At 47.6% G+C, this 11,884-nt stretch overlaps 1 protein-coding gene across 1 annotated transcript; it reads right to left on the bottom strand.

Moving 5' to 3' along the window:
* Positions 1 to 84: 84 nt before the first annotated feature.
* On the bottom strand, positions 85 to 10,672 carry ZXDC (ZXD family zinc finger C). Its single transcript, XM_072347505.1, has 10 exons — positions 9,503 to 10,672; positions 8,793 to 8,945; positions 8,012 to 8,090; positions 7,765 to 7,895; positions 7,056 to 7,226; positions 6,071 to 6,756; positions 5,201 to 5,285; positions 3,292 to 3,464; positions 2,812 to 2,913; positions 85 to 2,261 (listed from the first exon to the last, which is right to left on the bottom strand). Exons 1-10 carry the CDS (start codon positions 10,587 to 10,589, stop codon positions 2,175 to 2,177), a joined length of 2,754 nt encoding a protein of 917 aa, XP_072203606.1. The 5' UTR covers positions 10,590 to 10,672; the 3' UTR covers positions 85 to 2,174.
* Between the last annotated feature and the right edge of the window lie 1,212 nt (positions 10,673 to 11,884).

The following is an 11,884-nucleotide window of genomic DNA, read 5'->3' as shown; positions in this document are numbered from 1 at the left end:
AACAAGCTCTACAGAAACGAAGCCACTGACTGTTAGTTTTATGTCAGATGCATCCACATAAAGAACAATACCCAGGGACAAACTGACCATAAGAAAAAAAAAAGCTTTATTAACCCTTTTGCACCAGTAGTTCTTCAGGCATCCATTGCCAGCAATGGACTTTAAGCCATGTGATCCAATTGTCAGCCCCAAGAGGTTAGCACTTTACATTCATTTACAAAGCTGAGTGAGGTACATTTTCAGAAGTAGAAAGATTAAGCTGCAAGTCCCATAAAAAGATGGAGTGTTCCTTGGCCACTGTCTTACATTAAGAACTGGTATGGTCCTTGAGAGCAGAATAACACAGGCATTGGGAGCTTGAGGAATATCAGCTTTTAGAGAGAGAGCACGGTGAGCGCTACAGCAAGAACCAGTAGTCCCTTCAGCACGATTCCTCCTCAACCTTCCTACCTCCCAGGAGAGGATCCTATGTTGTGGTCACAGCCATCAAATAGAAGATCTCCCCCTACCAGTGAGTTTGGTTTGGAAACCCCACCAGAGAGGGTAACGAGAGTCCCTGGGCATAAGCTGTAAACTCAGGATGAAAGGAACAGAGACCTCAATGCTCAGATAGTTAAACAGAAGATAGAAAAATAAAACTGGTTCAACCAGAGGATAAAATACTGTCTAGAAATCGGGATCTCAACTTGAATGTAACCTGCATACTTCTTTTTTTCCCCCCCATTAAGTCATCAACCAAAAAAAAGCATTTTTTTTCTGGACACATACATAGTTCAAAAGGCACAGGAAGTAAAAGCTTTTCTGAATGACCTCATGTGAATTCGACATCAGTATAACTGTAAAATAAATAAATATGTGCAAGATTAGAAAGATCACAACGTTCTTCTGCGTGACATACCTTACTTTGTAAAAGAAAGACACATACGTGCATACACACACAGCTCACTGAGAATGAAAAAATTACATACACCCTCTTATCAAATTCCTATACGTCATTTTATAGGCATTTAGTACACCACCATGAGAAACCCTTAATTACTATCTTAAAATGCAAACAAAGGGTGTTTTGATTTCCCCCCCCAACATACAATTCTATACTTACTTAGGTGTCTGCAGTCCAGATAAGTTCAGTACGTACACCCTCCTGCCCACCATTAGAAATGGCAGGTTTGCAGTGGGGCAGATCTTACTTACAGCTCTTCTTCCCCTCCCACAACACTTTAACAATTGCATATTCTGTAAACCAGCCGGAAACTCCACATGCATGTGATACCGTGGGATATCATTAAAGAACAAGTGTTGACAGAGTTCAATAATAATAATAAAATATATAAAAATAAGAAGGTAATGGCCAGTTTACAAGCAACTTGGCAGCAGTTCGTAGATGAGACATAATCAAGGTGCTTAAATTTACGTGACGGTCAAAAATCCCTCCCAAAAAAGGGAACACAAAGATCAAAGTAACCTCTCTCAAACACTGCTGGAGTCTTAGCTCATCACTTACAGTGAGTACAATTCTATTGCGTTTCTCTCTCAAGTTTTGCTGGAAGAATTCAGCAGAGTATTTGGGGTGAGGGAAGAAGGAAAGGGAGAAACTCAACATGAGCTACAAACTGATTCACAGCTAAGTTAACATTTAGAATCTAGCTTGCTAAAACAAAACCAAGAACATTCTGTTTTCACGGTGTAGGGCATCAGCTTTGTTACATGTGGCACTTGATTCCAGTTTTCTGCCAAAACACGGCAGCTAGAACAACCTGCGTGCACCTGTGTGTAAAATACCTGTTAGGAAAGTCTGAGCTATCATCGTAGGCAGGATGATAAGCTTCTGTTAGCTGCAGAATACTTGCTTTCCTGTGAGAACAGTAAATATCACCTCAGCTTGAAGTTGAATCGAGTATTTCTCCCTGAAACAACACTGTACAGCAGCCTGCGTCAGGCTGTAGCCATCATGCAGATGGGTTATCTGCACTACACAGGCACATCGAGTAGGATTTACACTCGTTAAGAAAACCTTTCGGCTGTAACTGTCTTTAGCAAACCGCAAAGAACGCAACCATAACCCAGTACTCCTAGTTTTCCTATCTTCCTCAGAAAAAGACCCACAGAGTTCTCTCATTTGGTTGAGACATGATTGCCCAATTGGTTTTTCAAGTAACTGTCCTTATTAACTGTCATTCCAGATCCTGTAAGTTTATTGTGCTTCCAGTGAACTGAGAGTTATCAGAACCTGCATCGTCTTCAGCAGAATTGTGTGGTTCCTGTTGAAACAAAAAACAAACCAACCAGTAAAGAAGTCCAGTACTTTCACCTCTTAATGCTTATCAGTAAGAACATCCTGACGTTAATCCAAGATCAGAGAAACGTTCTGAGTTGTTTGAATTGTTCCCCAAAGCTTTCCCATTCCCAAGCAGACACCTCTCTGACATCGAGGATCAAGGTTTTGTTTTCTCACTTCCCATTCTTCCTGCACTCACACACTTATCAGTTCTGATAACTCTCTCTTGACCTGCTCAGTATCTGCAGGATAGGATAAGGATAACAAGGATGGGGCGCTCCAATAATAAATGAGTAACATCTTGTTATTCATTACTCACTAACAGAGGTAAAAAAAAGCAACCGCTGTAACATGTCAAAGGTTGGTAAAACACACAAGATAAGCCTTGCAATACACTTCTCTGCTTCCTGCAATTAAATCTGAACTTCTAATAGAAAACAAGGTGTTTCCATTAAGGAGAACATCAGTGTTCAGAATGAATTATTCACTTTTCAAGCAAGGCCATAAAACCCAGCGGCTCTGACATGCTGTACCTGAAGTATGTGAACAGGTAAATCCACTGTGAGCTGAGAATGTGATGAGGAGGACTGAGAGCTCAGCTGAAAGGGCAAATCTCCCTCTCCTGAGGGATCATCCTGTAAAAGCAGCAATGTGATGCAATTAGAAGACTGAAGCATTTCAGCACAATAAATTCCACTCAACCTCAGAGACTTAAACTGATAAAGGCACTGCACTGTACTAGTGTAAGGCCTACACCCACAAAGATAAGAGAAATCCTAACTACCACTTAAATTCAAACCTTATTCAGTACACAACCTATTGTCCCTTTCCCAGACCTCTCTAAAGCCACTTTTCTTATAAGCTTTCCGTGAGTGTGGGCAAGTGTACTCTGAAGAGTACACACCGAAGATCTCAGATTCCCATCCAGAGGAGTACATGTTTAGGTTCTTCTACACATGTGCCAGTTAGAATAACAGAGAAGGTAAGGGGATGCTTCCTCCCTCAGTGCTCACCTGAAGAAGCTGAATTTGCACATACTGTGCTCCCGTTGCAGGGTCCCTTATTGTCAGCCCTCCGTTTGGCAGAACAATGTTGCCACCCAGCCGGCCACTGGGAGCAGACGATGAGAAAGTGGTGGGGCTTACTTTACCACCTTTGCTTTTCCTCTGACCAGAGCCAGGTGTCCCTTAAAAAAATAAATAAGTTCAATATTTAGGTGGTCAGAAGCAATTTGCCAAAGTTTCTTGCTCGTGTTTTTCAATTTTATGCAATCATTTACCCTGCACCACTCACGGCACTACGTGGGATATGCCCAGAACAGCACAAGGTAATTAAGCACCATCTGATAGCTAAAAAAAGCCAATGAACTCCCGACTGCTGAGTAGCTGTCATGTAAAAACATGAATGCCATAAAACCACGCCACAAACTGCTAAGCGTAGGGCTCTCCCCTCTGGTAGCACAGAAATGCCGCCACATTTGCACAGCTATAGAAAGGAAATGGGAAGTGAAATTGCATTTTCCATCTTTTATTTTTCTATTTGTTTCCTGAGAAATTACGTACAACATTTTTTTTCCCAATTCATAATAATAATAATAGTAATAAATCATAGTGAAGCTCATCTACTTCCAGAAGGAAATGTGACGGGTAGGATGAACCAGCTTTACACTTCAAGCTGAAAGCCACCAAGCTAAACAAAAACCAATGTAACGGATAAAATCCTGTCATCCGTTTGTCTGCTTTTAATCTAAAGTAAATAAAAGGCTCGGGTAACTTCATTTTAAAACCAAACTTCCCTCTACAGTGCTTATGGAGCCTAGTTAAACTAATGAGAAATACAAGACTTCTGATCACTGTGAGAATCACATCGTGGCATTAAGGTGACAGCAGCTGGTGAGAAGCTGACTGCCAGCAGATCAGAGTAAGAAAGGAAGCAGGAATGTTCTGTGTCCATTTCAGAAACAGGTGCAGATTTAATGCAACCACCCATATAAACAAATGTACCAGCACTGAGTACATGCACATGACACAAGCACGCTTAGAACTAAGCCTCATAAAGCAGCTCTCTTTCTGCATGATGTCTCACTGAACCAGCCAACACGAACCAGTACAGATTACATCAAGAACAGCGTGTCACAGCACTCAATTCAGAACTAGTTACCTCACTTACCTTAACAATTACCACCTTCTCTTTTACAGAGCTAGCAGATACAACAGGCAGCCAGAACTAAACCATATATAAACCAGAACAGATTTTCCATCACAGCACCAAGGGGCAGATGTAATTCAGACACCTGAGATTGTCCCCAAGCACAGTGAAACACCCATCGCTTCTCAGCTGACAAATCCACATCAGACAGCTTTTACTTAAAAAGAAAGGCAACACATCTGAAATGGTAACTCAAAGATCACCTTGCTCTCTAAAAGGTTTCAATGTAACAGAGAGGTTTGAGTATTCCTAGATAAATGAAGAAATAAATCTGAAATAAATTCCTTGACATGGCACAGACGTTGTTACTAAGCAAAAAGAAGAAGCAAAGCAAATCCAGCTGATCTCTTCATTATCTATACAGAAGAGAACCCACAAGGTAGGATCAAACACATGAACAATGGAAAGCAAGACAGTCCTTTTTCTGTTGTTGCTTTTAATAACAAAATCAAAAGCAGATGAAAGGGTGGAGGGATATTACCTTTATAACAAACTTTGTAACATAAGGTGAAGATTTCTTTACTATGAATTTGATGTTCCACAGTTAACAGGCGGCACACCGCGTGCATAGTTATGGTAGTTAAGTTATGGTAGTTATTTTAACTACCAATAAATGGATATGGTACTTGAAAGTGTACTCAGATACCAGTTCCAATTTCATTGCCAAACCCTTTTATAGCTGTGTTTAGCACATTTAACACCATGTCTTCTCACCTGTGCTGCTCCCATTCCCTTTCTGTTTTCTTTTCTTGGCCAGCTGAATGGCTCTGTAGTCTGTTCTCGCAGACCCACTGCTCTCCTAAATTAAAAAGAAAATAAAGGGGAAAAAAAAAAAAAAGGAAAGAAAGAAAAAAAAAACCAAGAAATGCAAAGACTTTGAATGCAAGAACAAGCCAAGACAATGAAACCATACTGCTGAGTTCCCAGTTGTGGTTATCTTATATTGCAAACACTGAATTCTATATTCCCATACTCTTCTGATTAGTTTCAGTGGGTTCCCTGTATTTCATACCTGGAGTTCAACACAAAAGGAAGTTATCTCCATAATTATAAGCATTCAGATTTTAATAGGGTAAACATGGCAATAGAAGCAACACTTCATGCTGTAAACAAACAGGCCTCCAACAACATGATAAAGCAAAAAGGGAAGAGTATTTGAAACAGCTATGGGAATGAAGGCTGAAGAGAAAACATTTCAGTTTCTCTCCCAATGCAAAACATTTCCCTGTATGTAAGGAACACGAGACACCGCATCTTCTTGGCCTGGGGTTTCTTGCAAATCCCATTTCATCCTCAGATAAATGGATGGTTGCTTTCTAAAACCCCTACTCTAAGAAGCTCTCCCTTCACTCTCCCCACCAGAATTCCAATTTTTCTTAAGAGAACTCATCAGCACACTGCAGCTACTTCTGACAACACGCTGCTCATTGTCGTGTTCTACATCCTTCATCAAAGAAAAGCCAAAGCACATCACTCACAGAAAGCTAAAGAAAGGCCTGCCTAGAAGGTGTGAGCAGCAGTGGATATCCCCAAATTCAGGGTGTCTCAGTCATCTAAGGGTAAATGAATATAGCTACTGCGTACCAAAAATGAGCTGCCAGTCATTGTGCTAAGATCCATTTCTTTCTGAGCGCTGTAGCTTCCTGGAGGGTTGGAGAAAACAAACTGAGTCACTACTTTGCTGCCCTCTTGCTGACCAACAACATCCGAGCTGGGAAGCAAATTCCGTTCCATTTTAGTTGGTGTCAGTAACTCAGGCACATTGGTACCACCAAGGCTGCTAGAAGGAGTCAAAGTGGCTGTGTCAATTGTTAAGTTATTGCTGGACGTCAAACCGTGCACATCCTGACTGGGATTCCTCACTGACAGCGATGCTAGTGAACCCAAGGCTTCCGCATTGACAGTCTGTACGTCATCCAAATTTAAAGTGCTTTGCTGTAGAACTGTTGTCCCAGTTCCCAGCAAGAGAGAACTGTCCAGGCTCTGCTGCATATCGCTGCTGGCCACCAGTATCAAAGGATCGACTGCCTGGCTTAAGGAACTGCTACTGACAGGCAGGTTTCCTCCAAGAGTTGAGCCTACTGAGGCAACATCTATGGTGACAATTCCAGAGTTCACTAACGCCATGTCTGCTGAGATCCCCGAATTGTTGCTGGACACGTTGGAGAAGAGGGAAACGAGGTCTATGTTGCTGAGGTCGCTGTGTCCCGGACTGGTGAGCTCACTGCTGGGTGTGAGGGAGCTGGTTGCTTCAAGCTGCGTCAGGAGATCTGCAACGGAATACAGTTTGGACATTTTTAATTGCTGGGACAAAGAAGGAAACAGTTTGATTTACCATGACAAGGAGTTGTGAGAATTTAAAAGAAATCTAACAGAGTTTTACCCATTCTTAGGGAATGCAATGACAGTAAAACAGCAACAGCACATTAAATACAACTTTTTGGGGAGGGTTTGGTTATAAATCAGAGCTTTCATCAGACAGTGAGGATGAAAGAATATGAATGATCAGTGGAAGGAGCTTTTAGAGTTGGTCTGCTGCATCTCACACAGCTTGAAACAAATCCCTTACCTGGGCTGAAGTTGTGTTGTTTGACCATATGCGTCTTCATACTGTGCTTGGAAGTGAACAACTTATTACAGCTGGATACAGGGCAGCGAGTCTTCAATGACTCCACATCCTGAAGATGTTTTTTGGAGTGAATGTACAGACTGCTCCGTGCTGAGAATTTTGCACAACAGCCTGCAAGAAGATACAGATGGCTTTAAGGATTCACCTAGTTTTAGCCTGACATTCAGGCTTAGTGTCTCTACAAACCAAATCACAACTCTGTTAAGTCTGTAGCATCCGGACATACATTCAGAGGCCTCAGAAGCAAGCCAAATATACGACCTCTCGTTTTACATCAAGGACATCTCAGTGGATAGGACAGCTCAGCAAGCCACTTCTGACAAGAAGAAATGCTAAGTCATTCAATCTATTCCTTCCTCTCTGCAGCATTTCACGTGGAAATGCTTGGTGACAACTGCTGGTAAAATCATTAAAAGGAGAAACAACCACCAAGCTGTTTTACTTTGTGAAGGTGAATATTCCAGATCATATCCAATCTTCTACATTCCTGGAGTCCAACTGAAGCGATGGACCTTCAGTTTTATCTCTTCAGACCCTGCTGGACTCCCTCTGATCCTGTAACTAGCTTGCATTTGGGGAAAAGCACTGAGCTTTCCTCTATTTATGCACCACACACCAGTTACCAGTTAATGCAAGAGCTAAGCAGTACCTTCTACTGGGCACTCAAATGGCTTTGTACCAAGGTGGGTTATGCTGTGGCCTTTCAAGTGTTCTGCTCTTGTGAAGGACTTCCCACAGCCTTCTACTGGGCACGTGAACCTCCTGTCATCTTCATGTTTCCTACAAGCAAACGGAATCACCATCAGCAAGACTACATCCACCGCTTGACTACAGGAAGGAAAAACCTAACAAACAGCAAGGGACTTGAAACAAACAGCACAGTCTGACAACGCTACCTCTTGTGTCGCAGCAGCTTGGACATGCTGGTGAAAGACCAACCGCAGCCTTCGAAGTCACAGATAAAAGGCCTCTCACCTTAAGCAAAGAAAGGTCACATTAACAATACCAATACACTGGTATTAGGTTAAGAAATCCCCAATGCTGTTTAAATTTAATTATTTTAAGACTACAAGACTCAACCACCACCTCAGGTAAATCACATACAAGCAGTGATGCTCTCTCCCCTCGCCTACAGTCAGCACTTTCTGTACCTCAAGGCTACTGCACGTCTCCATATGCATCACGAAACACAGACCATCATTAGTACATCTAATCTAAAACCTGTGGTCTCAGTTTTGTGCTCTTTGTATCCAACACAGCCCATTCTACCTTTCCTTATCCAAAACCTGACCTTCCTCAGTGTTCTCCCCATTTTCCCCCAGATACGTCTCCCAGTACCCCACAACTACCTTGAATGTGCTCTGATAACCAGTAACAGCACTGTTCAAAACAAGTGACTGAAGTTCTTTTCCTGCTTTCACAACCCACAGCTCTACACTGATTATTACAGCACAAAGAGCTTGAAATTAGCTGCACCACTTCTGCGAACCTTCACTTAATCAAAGCGGCACTTCTTTAACTGTAGCCATGAAACCAGGAAAGCCAAGGACAGCAGCAAGTACACGACAGACCACACCATCCCTCCCACCTCTGGCTTTCAGCCTTTCCAACACACCAAATCCCACTGTTCACAGCCTCTACGTGCCTTCCCCGGGCACACCCTGCCCTTGTGAGTACCTGTGTGGCTCCTCATGTGGATTTTCAGCCGACATGCTTTGTCGTACTGCTTGTTACAGCCTGGGAACGAGCAGGAAAACTGCTCCTGCTCCCTGAAGTGGGCCCGATTGTGGGAGAATAGCGCGCTCACTGTGATAAAAGTCCTTTCACAGCCTGGGGAGAGACAGAAAACAGTACATCAGGTTGGTATGCAAGTGAATCAAGGAAGATGCTTTCATACAATCATTAAGCTCGGAAAAGACCCCTAAGATCACTTACAATTGTCAACCCATGATCACTACACCCACAAACTCAGCGCCACATCTCCATGGCTCCCCAACACCTCTATGGACAGTGACTCCACCACTCCCTGGGTGGCAGTGCCTTATCACTCTTTCTGAGAAGAAAGTTATTCTCAGGGATTACAATTGCTCGGCCAAAGAGGGCAACCAATGCCTGCATAAGGCGCACAACCCAAGGCTGGCGCTTCCACTGCTGGCGTTCCACCACCTCATCCCAGCAGCACCCCTCAACCCCAAACCACCCCCCTTGTTAACGAGGGTGTCAGAGAGCGGGAGCATTCCTGGATGGAATGGGAGAGGGAGAAGAGGCAGCAAGGAAGCAAAGCGAGCACAGCTGGGACCCCGGGCTAACCCGAGGGCAGCTGTACGGGGGAAGAAAGGACGGAGAAGGCACGGAGCCCAGCGGGCCCGGCCCCAGGCGCGGCTTACCGGGGAAGTCGCAGCGGTAGGGCCGCTCGGGCTCCAGGTGGCTGCGGCGGCGGTGGGCGGCGAGGCGGGCGGCGCTGGGGAAGCGCTGCCCGCACGCCTCGCATTTGTGCGCCGCCTCCTGCTCGTGGGCGCGGCTGTGGGCCCGCAGGTTGTAGACGGTGGTGAAGCGCTTGGAGCAGCCGGGCGCGGCGCAGGCGAAGGGCCGCAGTTTGTCGTGCGAGTGCAGGTGCCGCCGCAGCTTGTAGGCCGTGGCGAAGGACCAGGCGCAGCCCGGCACCGGGCAGCTGAACGGCCGCGCCGCCCCCCCCGCCGCCGGCGCCCCGCGGCCGTCCTCCCCTCCGCCTCCGTGCGCCGTCAGGCGGTGCAGCCGCAGCTGCTGCTTGCGGGGGAAGGCCTCCCCGCAGCGCGGCTCGGGGCAGGGGAAGACCGGCGGGGAGCGCGGCCGCGGGACGCCCGACGGGGGCTCGGCGGGACAAGCGGAGGCGGCGGGCGGTGGCGGCTGGGCCGGCGCAGCGTTCGCGGCCTGCTCGGCGCCGGGCCCCAGCGTCAGCACGCCGTTCTCGATGCGCACCACCAGGCTCTGGTTGTTGATGGTGATGGTCCCCGAGAAGGAGCCGTCCTCCGCGCCGCCGTCTCCGTCGCCGTCGCGGGGCGGCCGGGGAGGAGGAGGCGGCGGCGGCGCGGAGCCCGGGCCTTCCTCGGGCGGCTCCGCGGGCGGAGGGCCGGGCTGGGCGCGCCCCGCATCCCCGTCCCCCGAGTCGGGCTCGGCGTTGCCGCGCACCACGTTGAGGACGAGCAGCAGCCCGTCGCTGTCGGGCGCGGGGCCCGCCGGCGGAGCGCTGGGGCTGGGAGCCGGGCCGGCGCCGGACTCCGGCTTCTCCTCCACCAGCAGCACCGGGAAGCTCACGTAGAGGCCCGACGCGGCGCTACTGGCGGCGGAGGAGGAGGCGGCGGCGGAGGCCGCCTGGTCCCAGTCGGGCGGAGGCGGAGGGCGGCCCGGGGCGGCGGGCGGCGCGGCGGGGCCGCCATGTTGGGCGCCGGGCCGGGCCCGGGCCGCCTCCGCGGCGGGCAGCCCCTGCGTTTCCATCTTGGGGGTCCCTGTAGCAGCGGCTGAAACCGGAGCCGGGGGGCGGGGCCTGGCGCGGTCGGCGAGGAAACGTGGAACGGCGGAACGGAACGGAGCGGAGCGGGAGGCGGCGTTGAAACCCGGAGTGCGGAGGTTCGGACCGGGCTCGGACGGGAAGGGGCCGCTTCTGGGCCGGGAGAAGCGGCGTGGGGAGGGACTGAGGGATGTAGAGCTCCTGCTGGGGGCGGCGTGGGGCTGCTCCTGCCCCGGGGAGGCTCAGAGCTGGGCAGCGTGTGGAACGAGGGACGGCGGAGGGAAATGACATGTGAAGGAGGAAGGGAAGGGGGATAGAGGGACGAGGAAAGCGTAGGTAGTGGAGTTGGTTGAAATCAGGCCATCAAAAGCCCTACAGGTCTGGCTAAAGCACAGAAAGACAGTTGAGCAATTGGCTGATTTATCTTTCATTCTGTTTTTTCGTTGTCATTTTCAGCTCTGTTCTTGCAGCCTTAAGCAGGAGGAAGAACCAACTTGCTTGCGGTGGAAGTCAGGCTCCGATAGCCGTGAACCCTTCGAGCGGTCCCAGCAGATGGTGCTGTGATCCTTCCAGCCGGCAGATTATTTCCCCAGGGCTATTCTGCATCAAATCTCAACCCAGAGGTGAATCCCTGATGGGAGGATGTCACACCAACCTGTGGCAAGCTTCAAAACTCACTACAGAAATTAATCTCGTCTGTTACCTACTGTCTGGTCTCATACAGTGACTGCAGATGTGTCTGAAGGAGGCTGCTCTGCCTGTATTGAGCTTTTCCAGCACTGAGGTCATCTGCCTAGAAATGACATCAGCGTCCCCCCAGAGTGATGCAGAACAACTGTTCATTCATAGGCTCAGTTTATCTGCAAACAGAGAGCAGAAAAACAAGGAGGTTCAGCAGAGCTCAGGGAGTTTTTGCCCTGGCCTATGGCTTCTGTGTGCTGGAAATCACAAGCTGCTTCATCCCAGCAGGGGGTGGTCGGTTACTGTTCTCTCGGTGCTAAATAACACAAAGGTGAAGAATCCATGATGATATTTCTTCCACATTTTCTGTGGTAGATTTTTCAACTCGGGATTAAGATGACTATGGAGCTGAGCTTCCATAGTACAGAGAGCCATTTTCTGGATGTTCCCTGTGACAGAAGGTGCCCTATTTCTTTTGGGCTACAGCAACTAGAGTGTTTGTATGAGATACAGCTACCAAGATACCAATCCAGTGTGATTATTAATAGCTAACGCCTGACATATGTTAAAGAAAGGCTGTCAAATCTGGCTGGCAACTACT

This window comes from Excalfactoria chinensis, chromosome 12, assembly GCF_039878825.1.
Source record: "Excalfactoria chinensis isolate bCotChi1 chromosome 12, bCotChi1.hap2, whole genome shotgun sequence".
Taxonomy (NCBI): Eukaryota; Metazoa; Chordata; class Aves; order Galliformes; family Phasianidae; genus Excalfactoria; species Excalfactoria chinensis.
This window is presented reverse-complemented; position numbering and strand designations above follow the sequence as displayed.

What these genes read in the sequence shown, in the direction of transcription:
- ZXDC (XM_072347505.1), bottom strand. Translation starts at nt 10,589, where the DNA reads ATGGAAACGCAGGGGCTGCCCGCCGCGGAGGCGGCCCGGGCCCGGCCC. An exon ending in CTACCGCTGCGACTTCCCCG is followed by an intron (nt 8,946 to 9,502) that starts GTAAGCCGCGCC and finishes GTCTCTCCCCAG; the next exon opens with GCTGTGAAAGGACTTTTATC. An exon ending in TACCTGTTCACATACTTCAG is followed by an intron (nt 2,262 to 2,811) that starts GTACAGCATGTC and finishes TTGTTTCAACAG; the next exon opens with GAACCACACAATTCTGCTGA.